The 20,792-nt window shown below is 40.2% G+C and overlaps 2 protein-coding genes and 1 long non-coding RNA gene across 3 annotated transcripts in view; all 3 read right to left on the bottom strand.

Moving 5' to 3' along the window:
* hkdc1 (hexokinase domain containing 1) overlaps positions 1-6,946 on the bottom strand; it is a 14,498-nt gene extending 7,552 nt beyond the window's left edge. Inside the window, exons 1-13 of the mRNA XM_005733398.1 lie at positions 6,884-6,946; positions 5,550-5,712; positions 5,259-5,416; positions 5,038-5,160; positions 4,807-4,902; positions 4,530-4,629; positions 3,665-3,848; positions 2,359-2,514; positions 2,045-2,278; positions 1,035-1,176; positions 774-930; positions 440-588; positions 120-239 (exon numbers count right to left, since the gene is read on the bottom strand). Coding sequence (XP_005733455.1) covers positions 120-239; positions 440-588; positions 774-930; positions 1,035-1,176; positions 2,045-2,278; positions 2,359-2,514; positions 3,665-3,848; positions 4,530-4,629; positions 4,807-4,902; positions 5,038-5,160; positions 5,259-5,416; positions 5,550-5,712; positions 6,884-6,946 — 1,845 coding nt within the window. The remainder of the gene's footprint in view (positions 1-119; positions 240-439; positions 589-773; positions 931-1,034; positions 1,177-2,044; positions 2,279-2,358; positions 2,515-3,664; positions 3,849-4,529; positions 4,630-4,806; positions 4,903-5,037; positions 5,161-5,258; positions 5,417-5,549; positions 5,713-6,883) is intronic.
* A 520-nt stretch (positions 6,947-7,466) lies between these two features.
* supv3l1 (SUV3-like helicase) lies at positions 7,467-15,466 on the bottom strand. Its single transcript, XM_005733250.1, has 17 exons — positions 15,301-15,466; positions 14,694-15,159; positions 14,406-14,483; positions 13,763-13,870; positions 13,554-13,668; positions 13,292-13,460; positions 13,032-13,143; positions 12,605-12,682; positions 12,429-12,520; positions 12,135-12,315; positions 11,286-11,379; positions 11,003-11,122; positions 10,812-10,911; positions 10,640-10,720; positions 9,346-9,522; positions 8,711-8,859; positions 7,467-8,550 (listed from the first exon to the last, which is right to left on the bottom strand). Exons 2-17 carry the CDS (start codon positions 14,971-14,973, stop codon positions 8,139-8,141), a joined length of 2,346 nt encoding a protein of 781 aa, XP_005733307.1. The 5' UTR covers positions 14,974-15,159; positions 15,301-15,466; the 3' UTR covers positions 7,467-8,138.
* A 3,700-nt stretch (positions 15,467-19,166) lies between these two features.
* Positions 19,167-20,706, bottom strand: LOC106456216 (uncharacterized). Its single transcript, XR_001290379.1, has 3 exons — positions 20,562-20,706; positions 19,684-19,776; positions 19,167-19,450 (listed from the first exon to the last, which is right to left on the bottom strand). It is a non-coding gene; the product is annotated as an uncharacterized LOC106456216 (long non-coding RNA).
* Positions 20,707-20,792: the final 86 nt, after the last annotated feature.

Here is a 20,792-nt window from a genome sequence, read left to right as displayed (position 1 = left end):
CATACTATTTCTAATTTAACCACTTTGATACAAAGTCTAGCTTATTGTGTTTTACTGCTTCACTGTAAAATAAGGTGCAGCCAGGTTTTCTGTGGCTGCAACAAACGATTTTGACGTACCGTGTCAATGGCCGTCTGCTCACAGGGGAAAGAGAAGGTGAAGCCTGCTGGAAGATGTGCTTTCTTCATCCCCATGTAGTCCAGGAAGTCACTCACGTATTGTGCTAAATGATCAAACAGCTGGAGACAAACAGAGAGAGAGAAAAACAAACAAACTGTGTGTTAGATTTTCAGTTCTGTTTTAGAAGAATTCAACCCTACCCCATTTAGACAACACTGTCAGCAGTGTACAACTTCTTATAATTAATTTAATTACTTAATGACTAAACCCAGTTTGATGCTTTCTGTCAGGGTGCTGACGGTATATGCATGTTTCTCACCTCTTCTCCTGTTCCCTGCATTATCTCCAGCGGTACAGTGTAGATTTTATGGTAAAGCCGTGTGTTGTTTTGAAGGCCTTTCTTGAATTTGACCAGCATAGCTCTGAAGTTGGTTCCTCCCAGATCCAAAGCAAGATATTTTCCACGCTCTGGTTAAAAAAATAATAATTATGATCTTTGTTTATATTTTAAAAATACAAACTTCCTAAAAAAGTTTTTAACAAAGCAGTTACATCTTTGCAAAAGCTAGAGGTGACGCTGAATGTATTGATTGTGTAGCTGCTGTTTGGGTTTGATTAAGAGGCCTGTAAGAACGTCAGCGTTTGTCTCTGACCTGTGCCATCAGGTGTATGGTAAACGTAAGAGGGCAGCATCTTAACTGCTGAGGGGCCTTTGTTCTTTAGCCCTGCCTCCAGCCCTGCTCTCATCGTGGCCTTGACCAACTGGAGCTGCTCTTGACTCAGTTTGAAGGGAGCCAGTGTCTCATCCACCTGGAAAACCAGAGATACTGTTTATCAGATATTTAAGCCCTTCTTTTTTATTTCACCTGTGAAGAATCACACAAACACAGACATACAACTTGCAGCGCTCTAACCTGTCTCTTCCGTGATGCCAAGCGTTGGGCAACTGCTGTTACCAGGGCAGCCCCTTTGCTGCTGCCGCTGTCCGAGAGGACGAATCTAACCTGGCACTCAGGAAGCAACCGGCGCACCACCTTATGGAGACGTTTAGCATACCTGGAATAGAAGTGACAGAAACACAAAACATTCGATATTTCATCAGGCTATTTTAGATGTTTGTTAAGAAGTATTTATATTAGTGATCTGCAGCTCATCAAGTAAGAGAGGACATGATGCTGTTATGTCCAAACTCTTCATCAAGGCCCTGTTTGTTGTGTTGGGTTCGCTGACTTTATCAGAGGTGATCAGGGCATCACTATCATACACATCATCCACTGGATTCCAAAGTTCAGTTTTTCAAGCCTTGTCGGGATTTTCTTCACTCACTGAAAGTGATGATTGGGATGCTGAGATGCTAAAACCATGACTGAGACCTCAGGTCAAAGAGCAAAGAAGCCACAGCAGGTTTTCCATAGGCTTCTATACAGGCTGACTTCTTTTTATCCACTGCTGGCCATCAGAGAGATTAAGGCAATTCCACAGAGCCAGAATAGTCCATCTTTTATTTACAGCCTATAGTTGAGGTCAAATTGTGCACATGAGGATTCTCATTGTGTGTGAGTGGTGAGTGCAGTGCTGAGCTGTGGTACTGTGTGGTTGATGTTAGGTTAAACTCACGTGTGACAAATTTACCCCAATCATTTAACAGCTTATGTCTTTGGTCATTTATTTAATCCATTGCTTAACCCTAGTTTCTACTCAAGGCTTTTTGTCAGTGACGTTTGATTGATTTTGCTTCAAACTTTTATTTATTTTGGATTTTTTTTAAAATATCAGCAACTTTTTACAGCAGCCATTAGTCATAGTTAGAAAGGAAGAGGACTGTTGAGAGTACTGGCTCTTTTTGTGTTTTATCAGTTACATATTTATTAATCTCAGTAGTTGTAAACTAATATGGGTTTGAGTGATTTCCACACTGACTTACTGCGGATGTGTCTTGTACACAGTTCCGTCCACTCCCACAGTGATCCTCAATGCCCTCAAATGCCGGTTTTGCTTGATTCGGGTTAAGATGGCAGCCAGCCCCGCGGCCACCAGATTGGAGGACCTGAAGGACACGATGGTGCTGACGTGTTGAACAGCAATGCAGTCATCTTGTGATGGGTTCAAACCGAGCTCCACGAGAATATCTCTGGTGTTCTTCAGACCATTTTTGTACCTGAGACAAATGAATATTTATGGCATTCATGCTGTTTTTGGACAGATGCCAGGTGACCAAGAGAGATAAAGACAGCTTACTCCTCCATGGCTGCCACGTGTGCTGTGGTTATCTTCCCTTTGGTCCTCAGGGCATCAGGCACGAGTCCATCAAACAGCTGTCCCAGTTTAGCCATCTTTAACACAACCAGCCTCACTAGCTCACCCAGATACATCCCACTGACCATCTTCTCAAAGCTACAATAGACCAGAAAAGGGTAAAAGGTTTATACAGAGTTCTACAGTACTGAGCAAACATCTTAAGCCACTCATTTCTGAAAGCTCTTCAGAGTTTTTCTTTCGATATTCGTTGCTTTTTCACTTTTTAGTCCCGTCCTTGTATCAGACACTTTTTCAATTAATGTTTTTTTTCCCAGTTTGATAAGCCAACAATGGACATTTGTTCAAGCATTAAAAATACACCTAACTGAAGGGATGAAACGGCGCTTTGTAACCAATTTTAAATTGAGCCGTTTGTTAGCCTGTCACAAAAAACTATTTCCCATTTAATTAGTTGAATCTATGAAAAATCCCCAAAATGCCACAGGTTGACAAGCATAAAATGGTAATATTGAACCAAGAAGCTGAGACCCAAACAGCTAGAACTGAAAAGCTGGCATTTCTCAGCACGATGTGCAGTGTGTCCTTAAGAAAACTGGAAACTGGACAAGTGGAGGACAAAAAAAAAGCATGAATGCTAAATCTACATTATCCAGAACATTATCCAAAAGTCACGTATGGCAAAATACACAAAAACTGGACTGAAAATTAGTATCAACAGGATTTATGGAGTGAGTAATCCAAATTTGAAAGTTCTGGTTTAATTGTGAAGCTGGATGGAGATGATCAGAAGAAAGGTACAACAGTGTGTGTCTATAGCCATCTGTAAAATAAGGTGGTGCCTGTCATTGCTTGGGATTGCATTTCAGCAGGCTGCGTGGAGGATTACAAATACAGAAAAATACCATCAGATCAGATTTTGACACCATGCAATAACATTAGGAAAGATTCTGATTGGCATCTGTCTGATTATCAGCACGATAATGATCCCAAACACACTCCCACTTGGGACAGTATCAGTCATGGACTGGCCTCCCCAGAACCCAGACCTTAACATTACTGAAGCAGTGTGTGATCTTCTTGGCAGAACAAAAGGCAGCCATCATCCAAAGAAAAGTCCTCCAAGAAGCCTGGAGAACTATCCCTTACTCTAAGAAATTACAAGAAAACTTCCCTAAGAAAGTTGCACCTATTTCAAATGTATCTTTGGAAGTCATAAAGAAATGAAGGACGTCTTAATGGACACATTATTTTATATCAAAAGAAAAGACAAAGCTGCTTTCCTTACATTTGTTTTCCAGGATTGATAGAGGTTGCATCAACATCCTGATCAAACTCTGTTATGTAATCATTTAGGGCCCCATCGTCTCCAAAGCCTCCCCACTCGGTGTTCACACACATCCTGCCCTCGTCTCCCTCCACCAGGTCAACATGACGCAGCTCCTCCATGTAACACGCGTTGGTGCCTGTGCCTGTAAGCACCCAAACACACAGGATACATAGACTTATTCCATTAAGATTACTACAATAAACAGGATACGTTAATGGTTCTATATGTCTATACTTCACATCTAATTCAATATCCACACATGCACAGCAAACCACCAGAGGGAGCAAGATGACTATGGGTAAGTGTGCTTTGTCTTCTCTTGCAAAATATTGTCATTGTTTCCATGTGTTTGCACAAAAAACATAAATAAGAATTAATCTAAAAATATTTAAACGTGTTTTGCAAAAGTTAAAACACAAAGTTTGGAGTAGATTTGCAGAATCAGAGTTATTGATGCCTTTTGCATTTACAGTCAGCACTATTTTCTGTCACTAATATGCAGTTATCTTTGATTAGATAATATCTATTAGCTATGTTTAGATAATTATGCATCAATCGTAAGGGCTCCAAAGGCTCACTAGATAAAAAAGAAACCAGAATAAAACCTAATTTATAATACAGAATTTTGGTTTCAAGCTTTTTCTAGTTTTAATGCAGAACATTTGCTTTGTTTTACTGAACACTGGATAACTTTATGCTTATTTAAATGAACTACAGAAGAAGTTTAGAGTGATGGCTGCTCATGTACATGTCACACTCATACAAAACAATAGTTTCTGTAAAAGGACACAAGAGACTAGTTGAATTATGTGAATCTACTTACCAATGATGAGCCCTACATCGCAGTACTGATCATCAAAACCACAGGTCATCATTGTCGCCACAGTATCATTAACCATCGCTAACACTTCTATGTCCATTCCCTGCAGAGGGCGTTATCAAAGAGATAAACCAGGTTATACTGTTCAGTTTACATAGTGGGTATCAGATGGGTTCAACTCTTTATTTTTCCACTTCATCTTACGTTAGATTTCTCATCATGTCTCGGTTTCTGCAGATAGTTTATGGGTAAATTATGGAAGCAAACACTGGCAACCCACCCCAGTTCTGTCAATAGCCTCTCTGAGAGCCTGGACCACATCTTTCCCCTGAAGGCCTCGAGCCCGGCAGTTCTTACTCCAGCTCAACAGTAATCCCTGCAAGAGGAAAAAAGTGGTTCGAAGGATTATGGGATCTAAATCTAAAAAGACAGACAGATGTCAGCATGTGGAGTATAACACACTACAGGTACAGCTCATGAAAACCAGATGTCTCGATGTAGAGAGTCATACCTTATCCAAGCGGGTCTGTTCGCAGGGGAAGGAAAAAGTGAATGCCAGAGGATGTTTCTTATCCAGACTGATGTTCTTTACGTGAAGAAAGTCCTTCAGAGATTCTGACACATGGTCAAATAACTACATACACAAAGACAATGAAGTGGGAGAAGTTCAAATCTCTTCTTCTTGCTTGTTGAATTCTCCTCGAATCTACTTTCAGATCTTTTTATTCTTACCTCTGGTGCTCTCCCATTGAGCAGCTCCTTTGACATAGGGTATATCTTCTCCTCCATCTCCACTCCTCCCTTCCTGACCCCCATCCCCTCTCTCACCTTAACCTGGAGCACCTTAAACTTGGAGCCTCCAAGATCCAGTGCCAGAAACTGTCCCTTCTCTGCAAGAGTGGTTGAAAGAGAAGGAAGATCTTTAATCTCTTGCTTTTACTTCAAAACAATGGCAGTCTTCTTCTTCTTTTTTTTAAAGATCTGCCCAGCAGCCCTAATAAAAGGGACATTAACACGAGTAACCTGAGCCATCAGGAGTGGAGCGGACATGTGTCGGCAGCATTTTTACAGCTGCAGCGGCCGAACTTTCAGCTGAGAGCCCCTTCTTCATTTCAGCCTGGAAACGAGCTGAGATATCAATTAACTGGTCATCATGGAGGCGCATTGCATGCAGAAACCTGTCGACCTGAAAGAGACACAGAACACAGAGAGCAAAACAAAGTGAGATGTACCGCTGGATTTTCACTCGAACAAGAAGGGATGAAAGAGAGAAAAATGTATATTTCTCTCTCTCTCATTTGTATTTTGTGGACTTTCTTATTAGGTGTCAGACTAGTTTTGCTTCTCTCATTCAGTTACTTTTCTTTTTATATCCTCTGTTACTGTTACATGCCTCATCACAGCTTTATAATATTACATATCAAAATTCACCAGAATCAATTTGAACATCTGATCAACAGAGAAAAAGTTTAAAAAAGCAACTTTTTTCTTGTATTTCAGATATGAAGGATTTTTTTCATGTATCTGATGTCTTTTCACATATGTTTTGAATTTTGGGGTTAATAATCTGAATTTGAAACTCAGTGATGTTGTAACAGTAACTCAACATGCCAAACTGTCTCTGTAAATGAGTTAGGAAGTAGTACAAAACAAAAAAGCTGAAGATCATCAGCCACACCCCGTGTGCTGTATTCACAGCTGAACCGTCGCCGTGGAGCATGTGCTCATAGGACAACACCCTGAGGTTTTACGATATAAGAGCCAGAGTGTGAGTGTAGCGTGAGCGAGGACAGTGTGATTGTAGGAGTGTCCATACTTTGTCCCGGGTGAAAATGTGCGATCCAATGTGCGACTAAGAGGAGCAGCGACACTGCCAGGGAAAGTTGTTAATGATTGTTCAGATAAAGATAAATGGTGACACAGTGACTAATGATCCCACATTTCACCTTGATCATTTATATTACTCTGACTTCTGCCATGTCTCGTTGACTTAATTTTAGTCACGTGCATTTCTGCAAATCCTCAAAGAAATCATCAGAGATTTGTCCTTCTTTTAATCACTTTCTCTTTCTGGATAAATCCTGATAGAACTGCCTAAGAAGTAAATCAGGAAACAACACATTAGAAGAGTAAGTTTGTCATTGGTGGCAAATATATCTCTGATGATTAATGTAGCGAGTAGAGTTGCATTTAAAATACGATTTCCAATCAAGAGCATAAATTCAGTGCATTAGCAGCTTACACTTTCATAACTGAGAAGACTTTAACTGTAGAGCTTCAAACCCCCTCATTACCAGGGCTGTATTAATTATATGCACTGTTTGAAACAGACTTGTGTTTGTGTGTGTAGCACTCACCTTCTTTGTGGGGTCCTCCTGGAGTTTGGAGAAAAAGAAGGAAATGAGATGAACAGCCAACATCTTCACTGATAAGAATCACCACAAAGTCTTCCAGCTATTCTTTGATACTGTCAGCGTGCGTGACAGGTGAACACACTTCACTAAAATGAGGAAAAATGTGTTTTCCCCCCCGATCCTTTCCACTCTGCTAGGTGTTATTTCTCTTTACGTTTGTGCTCTCATTGTCTCTTGCTGAGTCCACTGAGCAGATACCAGCCTCTGCACCAATTCAATGATTAACAGCAAGCACAACCTCCTTTCTACAATCATTTCCTTTAATGTGTCAGATACCGGCTTGCTTAGTGTTTTCGTCATAGTTGCTCGAGTGACTTTTCCTAAACTTTGAACTGAAGATTTTAGGAAACTAAAATATTTGAAATCCCCCCTGCGGTGCAATGTAAGTGATGCACCTTGGCCTCATTAGACAAATTTGTAAGACAAATTAATAATGCAAAAAATAATAAATCTATTATAAAATACACAAACTGCATGTATGCACTGTATATTTTGGTAATAAATATATTTTTAAAAAGGAGACAGTATATATTATGTTGCAGTAAAACCCCATTTTAGAAAACCTTCAGGCTCTTTTTGTTTCCTTCCCCTTGCATGAGCTGCAAATCACATTGACACAGAACACTACAAACATCAACGCATTTAAAATACTGTTTACTATCATATCATTTCACGCATACAAAAAAAAAAAGAGCAAAATATGACATTTTATCTGAATAACAGGCCTGCACCCAGTTCAAGCTCTCACTTTTTTCCCACAGTTAAAGAAACATTCATAGAAATTACGTGTTAGAGTCTGACAACTGAGAAAACTTCCAGCATTTAATGAACTACAGTGTCTTCTGGTGCCAAAAATGCTACTGAAACAGCACATTTGACAATGATGTCTGTCAGTTATTGGTTTCACAAAGAGGACATCTCTCACAGACACTTGATCCTTCATAGACAGAGAGACTGGAGCTAGAAACATTTTCCAGCTTTAGTGAGTTTGTACATTTGTTGAATGGAAGAAAACATTTGGTTAGATCTGTAGCACAGGAACAAGGTGGTTTTTTTTAGTTTTAACGCTGGAGGTCAAAGCTTACTGGGATACTTTCAGTGCTAGAAGGAGTTCTCACATCTGTCTTAAATGCTTAAAACATCAACAAATGCTGATGTCAGTTTTTTGCTCTTCACTGAAGCAAAATGAAACGGTTCTTCATTTCTTCTTTTTCCCTTTGTTATTACTCTGATGCTCCAGATCAAGTGCCCTCTGACTGCTGTTGTCTTGCTTCTGATCTTTAGACCATTCCCTCTGCAGCTGCTGGAGCAAATCGGGCGTCAACAGCCCGTCTCTCACCAGACGACTAGCCAGAGAGCTGTCCATCATCTGTCCTGAGGCTCTCTGTCCCCTTTGACCTCTGCTTCCAGTCAAAAAATCTGTGCTGCCAGTTCCCCTTCCTGTCTGGCCATGCCTGTTGCTCTGCGCCTGCAGTGGGTCAGTGACTGTTGTGTCAGAGGCTCTGATGAGCCGGGTGATATTTCGCACACCCTGCTGGATGATATCATCAAGTTCCCGCTGGATTTCTCTAATTGAGGCAGTATCTGGAAACATGTCCATGAAACGGTAGCTGCGGAGGCACGTAGACACAGATAAAGAGGATTAATATGGCAAAACTGGAAATTACGACAACAAAGAAGAGTTCATACAAACAAACACATCGTGATCGCATATTAAAAAGGCATAAAAACAGGTGAGGCAACTTGCCAAAGGTGGAAATATAAAGCTACCTTAACCAGAGGTAGAGATCCAACACGTCATGGACAGCTTCCAGGTGAACCAGGTCTTTAATGTTTTTAGGTGGAGCCAGAGGCCAGCTGATTTGGCGACAGACCCAGTCAAACGTCAGGGGTTCGTCTCGACTGAATTGACGGGCAAACTGGAGAAGAAACATGATTGATCCATCAACAGTGCAGATGACATGCTGTACACACTCAGATAATAAAGTAAATGTTAAACGTATACTTTATTTGTGTTGAACACAGTTTTAGTATTTATTATCTGATCACAGTTTTATTTACAGAACCAAATTACCTTCTATAGGTGCATCGCTATTGCTCTAAACTAAATACTCGGAGCCTTAGCACACATGAACAATAGAAATACGCAGAACTTAACCCTTAACCTCAAAGGTTGCTCATTCATGGGAATTTTATCTACTCTTGTTTTATCAGTTTGATAAGACCATAAAAAGAATCAGGTGTGACAGGAGGGTTATTACACCAATGCCTCACTGGGTCAACTTCCTTACCCTCGTTTCATCATTTTTACTCTCCTCATCAGCACCCTCTACTGCTCACTCCTGTCCTTCCACCATTAACCTTAAATCTCTGCAGCCTTCTAATGTTTACATCCACTCACTCACCTTAAGGAAGGAGGTACATACAAAAGGCTGCTTTTTGTTGATGGGAGCAGTGCAGAAGACGTAGCGTGACCTCAGGTTAAGCGGTATGTGCTGAATCATGTCCGCCAGAAACTTAAAGTCGTCAATGTTGCAAACAAAATACAAACCGTCCACCTGAGAGAGGCTGACGAATATGTCCTGAGAAGGGGGCGAGAGAACGAGAGCATTTACAATCTTGAATAAGACGTGGCTTTAAAATGTCGAACAGTAAAACTGAAATACAAAACGTGCATTTTCCTTTATGTACCCATTCACAGCTTAAACACATTTGTATTAGGGTGCATTTTGCGTCATCATTTCAGCACGCATGCTGGACTTTAAAAAGGAAAGTTAGCTATTAGCGTCTTCAAAAAATAATAAAGAAATAAACTAATGACGATCCTTTGCTTTTAGTTTTAGCGGGTCTGCGCTGAAACACAAAACAATATTTAACTTTCATTTTTGCTACAAAGGGGAAACTGAAAATATTAGTGCTGTCAATAGATTAAGAAAAATTAACTAATTAATCGCACAGTTTTTTGCAATTAATCGCAATTACTTGATCAATAGCCTGGTTGCAATTACTTTTCTTTTAACGTCATATTTAAGCTTGTAACTGACATTTATGCAATATAATGAAGTAAATGCAGAATAAACAAAGAATGTGTGCTTAAAAAGAGAATTTGAATAGTTTTCTTCAATCTTTTAGCACAGGTTAAAAATGCGCATGCAGTTAAAACTTTTAATCGCGTTGACTGTGATGCCGGATAAATCTGCGTTAACGCGTAAAAATACTTTTATGCTACTAAAAAATGACAACAGTTTTGTCATGAAAATGTTCTTTTATCAAATGATTTCATGTAGTGTAATATAGAAAGGATACATGCAGCAGTCAGTTGTATTTGTTTACATTTAGGCATTTCAGATCTTAAGTCTTAACCAGACTTAAACAGACTTTTTCAGGTGGTTTCACAAACTGTTGAGGAAAAAAAACAGCGACTAACAGTCCCAAATAAAAACATGCAGCTCCTGAAAAATTCACACTACAGTAAAATACCAGCTTCTGTTTCAATCTAAAGACTGCTCAGGCTTTATTTTACCACATTACCAACTATTTAACCCGTCTCAGTAAACTCTACTCACTGATGAAGACCATGAAATGTAGCTGGAAAACTACAAATCTTTCCCCCGTTTTTATTTTTTATTCTGCTGTTTGAAGGTCTATAATGAACATTTCAATTCTCGCACTGATCACTAAACGAGTGGCTCTACTCACAACAAGGTTGGACAGCGTTGCATCGGGCAGATGGTAAGCAAACATCTCTATCTGCTCTGCAGTTGGATGGAGTCCTGCAGTCTGAGGCAATAAATTGGAGAATAAAATGAGAAAGATTTGTTATTGCAGGAATGCTGAAAGTAGATTTTGTGTTTGTGTGTAAAATGATCACCTCTATAGGATCGACAGAGTGACTGAGTATTTCTTTGAGCACGGGGAGATCGTCTCTGTGCATGGTTGTAACTTCTCCCTCTTTAAACTTGGAGGAGAACCTGCAACAGGTGGCAGAAGATGGAGTTTAATATAGTGGCCTAACAGAAGCTCAAAGGGATTGTCTGCATTGTTGTATCAAAGGAGGCTGACCTCCCAGCACGGCCAGCAATCTGCAGAGCCTGAGAAGTGCTGATGGTCTCCATCTGTTTCTCCCCTTTCTCATTAACGTTAGGCTTCACCAGACTGTTGAAGATGATGCGTTTTATGCTCCTGGAGAGAGAGAAGGGGCGGTAGGGTGAAGTAAAACAGAAAGGTAAGCACACAGATGAACAATATCCTATATGGCAGAAAGCATGCAACCACTTGAAAGAGAAAGAAAAAAAAAGATTGATATGGCTCTAAAAATATTCCATAAAGTATGTTTTGCACTTACAGGTTAAGCCCCATGCCTATAGCATCTGTAGCAACCAGAATCTTGCAGGGGTCATCAGGGTCATTAAACTTCTTTGCCTGGGACAGCTTGGTGCCTGTAAATCAAAATTTTGACATTTAACCATTTTTCTCCTAAAAATTGACTAAACTGACTTATTGGCTCAGTTCTACACAAAGGCATACACTCACTGGCCATTTCATTAGACAGACCTCTTCAGGTGCTCATTAATGAGTTGCGTTTACCCATGTTACGCATTTTTTAAAATGTCATCTGGTCTTTTGAGTCACCAGTTTTGCTTGGACGTTCATTGGATGGTTGGGTCAGAATTTTGCATAAGCAAGACAAAACCATGGATGCATCCTGCCTTGTAACAATTGTTCAGGCTGGTGGTCGTGTTATAGTGTGGGGGGTATTTTCTTAAGCCCTTAGTACCATCTGAGCATTGTTTGAATGCCTGAGTACTGCTGCTGACCATGTCCATCCTTCTATGATCACAGGATACCCATCTTCTGATAGCTGCTTCCAACAGAATAAAATAAAGCTCAAATAATCTCAAACATGATAGTGAGTTGACTGTTCTCATATAACCTCTACAGTCCACAATCCAACAGAGCACCTTTGGGATGTGGCAGAACAGGAGATTAACATCTCGGATGTTCAGCTAATAAATCCGCAGCAACTTTGTGATAAAAAGCTCTTCCAGCACCTTCTTTGATCTATGTCATGAAGAATTAAGACAGTTCTGAAGACAAACGGGGCTTCAACCCAGAACCAGAAAAGCGTACCTTAAGAAGTGACTAATGAGTGTAAGCATTCAAGTGACAAATATAAAACCACTCAGATACTCACCTGGAGGTAGGCTCCCATAAATTACAGCACATTCTTGCCCTCTGGCCTCGATCTGCCTGCTGATAGAATAGATGTCATTTTTACTAAAGCACACGATGCAGTCTCCTGGCCTCAGGTTGTCTAATGACTCCACAGCATGATCCAGTATTGAGAAAGGAGTTAGACGCTGGTAATTGTGAACCTGCAGAGAGAAGAAGACTTAGATGAGATGAGAAAAAGGGGATCGCCAATGATGAGGTTAGAAACATCAGCCAAAATCTTTTCTTTCAGATGTCGCGTCCATCACAGTCTCACCTCCATCTCCTCTCCAGTGGTGAACATCAGCTCTTTGATAAAGTCTATGGCTGCAGGTTCCCCACACACGTGGATCTCCTCTGCACAGAGACCTGCACAAATGCACAGAATAATAAAGTAATTTAGGTTTAAAAAAAATAAAATAATAATTACGTTTCTGAGTATGTTGTACAAACCCAGCAGAGCTCTGGTCCATGCCCATCCTCTGGAAGGATCTCGGATCATTTGAATTTCGTCGATTACAGCAACCTCATCTATAAACACATAAAACTGAGGTCAAAATCTACCTTTTAATCAGTTAACATACACAAAATTTCAATAACTACCTAATATGAATCGATAACCTCTCCGTTTTCTTTTTTAAAAATATATTCATTTTATCAGATTAAAAGAAATGTATCCTTTCTAGATCAAGGTTTCAAACTTCATTCAGAGCCATCCTTTATAGTTTAATCATACGTGGTTATAAGGGGAATATTTGTTTCCCGTGACAGATTATTTATTAACATCACAGAAACTCAGGTCAAAGAAAGAATATCAGAACAGTACCTAAAATATTGAACTGTATGTAAAGAACATTTACATAACGATTATCACACTTACACGGTGTAGTGACGCTGCACATCTCAATGGTGCAGGCCACATGACCAGCTGCTCGACCCTCTGGGTCCACGAAGGTCCTCTCCTCTCCAGTAACCAGGTCACATGGTACACCCTGAAGCACACAGAGAAAGTGCAATTAATGTCAGTATTAATAGAAACTAAGACACCTTGAGAACATACACAATGTGACCTTTCTCCACACACAAACACACTAGGACACATGAAAAGACTGATGTTTACACAGGAGCACAGTTACGTACAGCATCGTTGCTCTTCTCAAAGATCTCGTGGGCCAGCAGCTTCAAGGGGCCACAGTACACACCAGACTTAGCAGCCAGGTAGCGTTGGATGGCATGGTAGGTTTTACCACTGTTAGTTGGCCCAGCGTGGAAAATCACCTTCCTCTGGATGGCACGAGCCTCGGGGTACCTGGCGAGCACATAAATATGGTTTGGTAGCGGAAGCCAGAAAGCTTCTTTTAATGCGACGTGTGTGGCGTTTGGTCGGGTTTAAAATACACACCAGTTGGCCGGGACCCTGAGGTCTGAGATCTTTCTCAGGTCATCCATACAGTCCAACATGGGAAAGATGTGCTTGGCGTGACGCATGAAGTATGGATAGATGTCATCTATATGACCTGAGAAAAGTCAGACAGAGGAATATTTCTAAATATAACGGTCACTGAACAAACAGTTTCAACCAAGTAACAGTTACTCCATAAAGAGACAAACCTGCTCCACAGCAGATGTCGTTGAGGATGATGTGCAGGTCGGCAGGGAGCGACGTCATCTCTAGGATATACTTCCTGAAGCTGATGAAGGCCTGGTGGAACAGACGAGCTGCATGTGCATGGAGAGAAAACGGATAGCCAAAGATATCTGGTGTCAAATCTGTGCAAATTTCCCCGCTTGTGTAAATTTACAATTATCTTCCTAGCTATTCATTCCGTTACTTTCCCATTGTTATGAGTATTGGTTAATCCACTAAGTGTTGTCAATCAATTCTTTTATGCTGACAAAGAGAAGTTCCAGTCAAAAAGTTGTAGTCAATCATGATAACTAATGAGAAGATACTAGGCGTTGGCCATGTTATGTTTAAAGACACTGGAGAACCTTCAGCACCACTTATTAAAAGATTTAAGTGAGTCTATATATATATATATATTTCACCCTATGTGGATTAGAGAGAACCCTAAATAAATTCAAACCTTGATGAGTGTATGTAAAGTTCTGACCACATCTGTATATAACCTATTTGTCAACATATAAACAAGGTTATTAGACAGAGGAAATCTCTTTCTGGCATATGATCACTGGCTTGTGGCCTTCCATGGCTAAATACACACGATCAACAGATGAGTTTTTTTCCCCTCACCATCCAAACCCGAGTCCGCTGCCAGCTTCTGCATCTCTTTCCTTTTGTAAAACCGATTCAGAACCTTCAGCAGCTCATCTGAATCACAGACACAAACAGCAGAGACGATGTTGCATCATCTGAGAAAATCACCCCCACCTTTATAATCATTCGCAACCAATAGAACAAGTATACACTTTAATAATAATAAAAAAAATGTTAAAAAACAAAAGACAACACCCAGTATTATCTTGTACATTATTAAGTTCAGAGTAGTTTAACTGACCAACTTAGGTTTCGTTTACTCACTTTTATCCAGCGGCTGGGTGAGCTCTATTCCCACACCGCCGTCTGCCGAGGCGTCTGCCTTCAGGGAGACGGGGACAAACAACGAGGTGTCCGGAGGTTTCGAAGAGGAGCTGTTAGATGAAACATCCCTGCTCCAGACCACTGTACCGGGTCGATGCTGTCCCTGTAACAAACTAGATCCAGAGGACGCATGACAGCTGCTGGTGGTGATGCGAGGGGTCCGGGAGTTAAAGTGACGCTGAAGCCGAGAAATGAAACAAACACAGCGGTTCACCGACATGTCGGCTGTGGGCGAGATCCTCAAGGACTACACAAAAAGTTTGCCAGGCTCACTCCATACGGCCAGGTAAGTGTGAATAAATGGCTCACACAGCAACAGAGGACGGTCAACACACTCCTCTTCCTGACCTGCTGGTAGCACAACGTGCTGTAGGACCAGTCCGTAGATAGGCCCCCACATATGTGCCTGAGTAAAAAAAATAAAAAAAATAAATTTCTGTCGAGATTAATGATTGTATAATAGATGGACGACATGGTGTCACTTCCTCAAACTGTACTAAAACCAACAAATAAATCGACAGTTTATGGGGAATATTATGTCACATACTTGGAGTTAGAGTCTGCGCAGTAGTGGTTTGGGGTGAAGTCGCTCCCTCCCACCAGTAAAACTGTTAAATGTGGATGGTTAAACTCCCTCCTCTAAGTTCCTGTTAGTAAATGATTTAATTGTTGATCGACATATTGGTTTGCTCTGCCTTACAGAAAGTTGGCTACAGCAGGATGATTATGCTAATTTTAATGAATCAAGGGTTAGAGTTAGATTAACTGGCAGAATCCTAGAACCACGGGCTGAGGAGGGGGAGTGGCAGCAAGTTTTCACACCAGCTTCTTTTTTCTTTTTCTTTTTTTTTAAATCAACCATAGACCCAGACGACTTTAATTCTTGTGAATACTCTTAGCCTTGTCCTCACTAACTGGGAACACTGATAACCAATTTTATTTGTTGTTATCTATTCCCCACCTGGCTTTTACTAAGATTTTCTCCTTCTCATTGTCTCTTTAGTACTTAGTTTAGGTAAAATAATTACTGTTGGCGAATTTATCCATGTAGATGAAAATGTCAGAATCAATACAGCATTTAATCTAGTATTAGATTTATTTGGATTCTCGCAAAATGTAAAAGAGCCCACCCATTGGAGTCTGGAGCTTGTTCTGACATGTGCCATAGAAACTGAATATTTAATAGAATTCCTTGAAAACCCAATTTTGTCTGATAATTTCTTAATATCATTTAAATTTGCATTAATGGATTACACAGCAATGGGGAAGACATTTTATTATAGTAGATGTCTTTTTGCTGTAACCAAATGTAACAATATAATTTCTCCTCAGTTACTTTCTTCAATACAGTGTGCCAACACAGTCACAGAGCTCTGTTGAAACAAGCTTTCCTTTAACCCTAACTAGTATTGACTTCACGAGTTTCTTCACAAACAAAATTTAACCATTAGAGGAAAAAAAATATTCATAATCATCTCACAGATGTATCATTATGTTCAGCCTTTACCACAGGCCTTTAAGGTGGCAGTTATTAAACCATTAGATGAAAAGTCATCACTTGACCCAGTTGTCTTAGCATCTAACCAGATCCTTACGCTGAATGGCATTGTCTTGATCTACAGTAACATTGTGAGGAATCGTGGAGTCATTTTTGTGTAGTTAATGTGTTGTGTAGTCGTTGTTTTGTTTTGTGTGTCAGTGAGGGCACTAATGAATGTCACATAGGTAGAATGCAACGTGAACACTGTCTCCAGGTGGAAAACAGAAGGAGTGATACACCTCCTGCTGTCAGGCCTGCAGGGTTTCTCCCTGTGGTGTTCTTCTCTGTCTTGTGGTGGACATTTTTATTTTTTTACTGGCGCAAATAATTTGTGGGGCATCTTATTGTGACACCCGATTGTTCTCTCATTAAGTAGTTTTTTTTTTTTTTAACTTTTAACTAGTTTTAAAAATGTACAATTTATATTTGCATTTCAAGTTATGAAAATAATTTACTAAACATGTCTGTGGTTTCAGTAAAAAGAAAATATAACTACTACTAGGATTTTATGTTTTTGTGTGATTTCAAATCAGTTGTGTTAATACAGTATGTTAATGAAAAAATAACTGCAAATTCAGACATGTGAGGTTGTGCTGAAAAGAATGATACCAAGCAAGGCAAGGTAAAAAACAACAACAACAACAACCAACAACAAAACAAACAATCAAAAGTAGCCAGAAATGGCCAATTATATTTTGGACCTCAGAATATTAATCCAACAAATCATGAAAAACTGTGTTAACATATTTTAAATGTTCTACTTATTGGGTACATATTTATTCATTATACAAGCTATACATTACATAATATTAAAATTCACATGTTTAATGTAACTGAAATGTTTCATTATGTGGGCTACATGAATTAATAAAGAAGTTATAGACTATATTTATATGAAACATGGGTATACTTACTTCATTTTACTCTTTATAACCATATGTAACACCTACATATGTGTTTAAAAAAGGCTTTGATTTTGTTACCCTATTTGATTTCCATGCCACCCTTGAAAAACTTCTCTAGATCTGCCTGTTTTCACCAAGTATATAGTCAGGACTGGATCAGGTGACTCTGAATCCTCCCTTAGTTACACCACATTAGACCTAGGCTGCTTGGGGCTTGCATTGAATCTTTCTTCTTCACTCAGCTATTTCAATCATGATGGGCTTATATACCACTCTGCATTAAATCATTAGTTAATATTAATCTCTGATGCTCTTCCACAGTGTTTCTTCTGTCCTCTCACTTTCCCCATGACCCCCAACTGGTTGCAGCAGTTGGCTGCCCCTCCCTGATGTCACAAACACTTCACATGATCCCCAGATAAAGCACAGAAGCTCTGGACTTCTACATAATGATGCTATATTCAGTCCTGTAGAAACTTATATTATTAAAATGTATATTACTGTCTCTTGATTACCTTATGCCAAATAAAACAAAATATTACAAAACACTGTTCTACATTAAAGTTTTTAGTTCAACATACAAGTGAAGACCTTTGACCGTCTATCAGATTTTATTTAATGTTGTCAGATAAAGATATCATTTCACTTTCATGAAGGGGACTACATGTCAGTGTTAAAAGCAGAAGCCGTCTGTGATCAACAGCTATCTTATACACCAAATTCAGTTACTGTTTATGCTCCTGAATGTAAAGAGCAGCGTGTAAATGGTCAAAGATAAGGATATATACACTATTATTGCCAAAGCTATTTGCCTTCACACACATATGAACTTGAGTCCCATCCCATTCTTAATCCATTGGGTTTAATATGAAGTTGGCCCACCCTTTGCAGCTATAACAGCTTCAATTCTTCTGGGAAGGCTTTCCACAAGGTTTAGGAGTGTGTTTATAGGAATTTCTGACCATTCTTCCAGAAGTGCATTTGTGAGGTCAGACACTGATGTCGGACGAGAAGGTCTGGCTCGCAGTCTCCGCTCTAACTCATCCCAGAGGTATTCTATTGGGTTGAGGTCAGGGCTCTGTGCAGGCCAGTCAAGTTCATCTACACCAAACTCATTCATCCACGTCTTTATGGACCTTGATTTGTGCACTGGGGTGCAGTCATGTTGGAGCAGGAATGGGCTATCCCCAAACTGTTCCCACAAAGTTGGGAGCATAAAATTGTCCAAAATGTCTTGGTATGCTGAAGAATTAAGAGTTTCGTTCACTGGAAGTAAGGCGCCAAGCCCAACTCCTGAAAAACAACCCCACACCATAACTCCTCCTCCACCATACTTCACACTGGGTACAATACAGTCAGACAAGTACTGTTCTCCTGGCAACCGCCAAACCCAGACTTGTCCATCGCATTGCCAGACAGAGAAGCATGATTCACCACTCCAGAGAACACGTTTCCACTGCTCTAGAGTCCAGCGGCGGTGTGCTTTACACCACCGCATCCGGTGCTTTGCATTACGGTTGGTGATGTAAGGCTTGGGTGCAGCTGCACAGCCATAGAAACCCATTTCATGAAGCTCTCTACGCACTGTTCTTGAGCTGATCTGAAGGCCACATGAGGTTTGGAGGTCTGTAGCAATTGACTCTGCAGAAAGTTGGCTACCTCTGCGCAGTATGTGCTTCAGCATCCACTTCCCCCGTTTTGTAATTTTACGTGGCCTCCCACTTCGTGGCTGAGTTGCTGTTGTTCCCAATCGCTTCCACTTTGTTATAATACTACTAACAGTTGACTGTGGAATATTTAGTAGTGAGGAAATTTCACGACTAGACCTGCTGGACAGATGGCATCCTATCACAGTACCACGCTGGAATTCACTGAGCTCCTGAGAGCGACCCATTTCTTACAAATGTTTGTAGAAGCAGTCTGCAGGCCTCGATGCTTGATTCTTTTTTTTTTTCAATCACTTCCTGTGGCCACGGAAGTGATTGGAACACACAAATTCAATGATTTGGATGAGTGAATACGTTTGGCAATAGAGTGCATCATGATACCAGTTACATTATTATATCATTCCTTTGTTTTTGTCTTTAACTTTCTCATTGAAACAGCTTTTGACCTTTTTTATCAGTTAATTTTGGATTTACAGTAAATTCACTACAATATTAAATGAGTGTATTCAGCATTAACGGTTAAAATGTGGGAAGATTTGTCTGCTGTCACTGGATCGTGCTGAAGTCTGAATTTGAGGGCAGCTCCTGTAATCACAAACAGAAAAGAATCATCAATCAAATGTGAAGTTTATTCCTCAAAGCTGAAATGAAGTTTGATCCTTCTCAGTCCTCACACACTTCAGGTTCATAAGTTCTGAGCTTGCAATTTTTCAGTCTACAGTTTTGCTGACAGCTAACAGGTGGACTGTTTGTTTAAAAAAAAAAGAAAAAGACAAAGCTCTATAAATATAAACAGATTATCAAGTATAATATTTCACCCTCGAGTTGTTGATTTACAAAGATGAGCTGATGGGACAGGTTTCCAATCCTGGTTTAGTTGTGTTGCTGCATCAGGGTCATCTGCAGGAAAACTCAAAGAAACATATGGCGGTTTTATGACCACGTTTGAGCTGTTGCTTTAGCATTGAACAATATATATTAACGATTCATATTATTTCTCTCAAAGGATGTAAGCTGCACAGAGTACGGCACATGTAACTGTGTTAGCAACAAACTGAGATATTAGCTAGAGACTCGAGCTGATATTACAGGCAGTTTGTGAATGAATTAATACCGTGAGAATATTTTCAATCCCCTCAATATTTCATCTTTGGTGATTACAGCGTTTAATCTGTTCATGTGAGGTTGTAGAAGTGCATGGCACGTTTGTTGTGTTCTAGTGTTACTGTTTGGAGAGAGGAAGCTGTAGAAGAGTCCAGCTCACTCATGTCACAGTAATGCATGATTTAGACTTCTGCAGGGAGTCTGCAGAACTAAGGGAAACACTGGTTTGTGACTGCGCAGTAGTGGTGTGCAAGATTGGAAATGTTGGTATTGATCTGATACCAAGTAATACAGGGTCAGTATTGCTGATACCAATACAGATATGTTTTTAGCCTATAAACGCCTCATCTTAAACTACCTGCAGCCGGTTTGATCATCCTTCAGCTCCGTACAGTCAAAGCAATAGAGCTAATGTCTGGACTACAGCAGATACTTTAATTAGCATCAAAGCACAAGAGAGTGATTTCTGTATTCAGGGTAAATTCATTCATGTGCACAGATTAACTACCGAACAACAGCTTTCTCCCAACTGCTCTTTTTAGCTAGCTAAAGGCGTTTATTACTGATTAGCGTACAAACACATTTAATTCACCCAAAAAGTGCAACGACGCCTCAGGGCCTTCTGTCGGTTAGTCCGGTTTACTGCAGACCACCTCACCTCAGTTTGAACTGCCCCTGCTCTAGCTTCTTCTTCGTTGGAGGTCAATGGTGGTTGGCAAACCACACTTACAGGTGCATTACCGCCACCTACATGAGTGGATGGTGGACCTGCTGGGTGTTTCCCTCTTCAGTGCAGTGCATGTCCTGTTCTCAAGCGAGTAAA

Source organism: Pundamilia nyererei, unplaced genomic scaffold, assembly GCF_000239375.1.
Source record: "Pundamilia nyererei isolate P.nyererei 1_Seehausen unplaced genomic scaffold, PunNye1.0 scaffold00051, whole genome shotgun sequence".
NCBI classification, from domain to species: Eukaryota; Metazoa; Chordata; class Actinopteri; order Cichliformes; family Cichlidae; genus Pundamilia; species Pundamilia nyererei.
This window is presented reverse-complemented; position numbering and strand designations above follow the sequence as displayed.

Excerpts from the sequence above, each read along its gene's own strand:
- supv3l1 (XM_005733250.1), bottom strand. The coding sequence starts at position 14,973 with ATGTCGGTGAACCGCTGTGTTTGTTTCATTTCTCGGCTTCAGCGTCAC. Across the intron at positions 13,461-13,553 it reads CTCAGGGTCCCGGCCAACTG|GTACCCCGAGGCTCGTGCCA; the intron begins GTGTGTATTTTA and ends TGTGCTCGCCAG. Across the intron at positions 13,144-13,291 it reads TTGAGAAGAGCAACGATGCT|GGTGTACCATGTGACCTGGT; the intron begins GTACGTAACTGT and ends TGTGTGCTTCAG.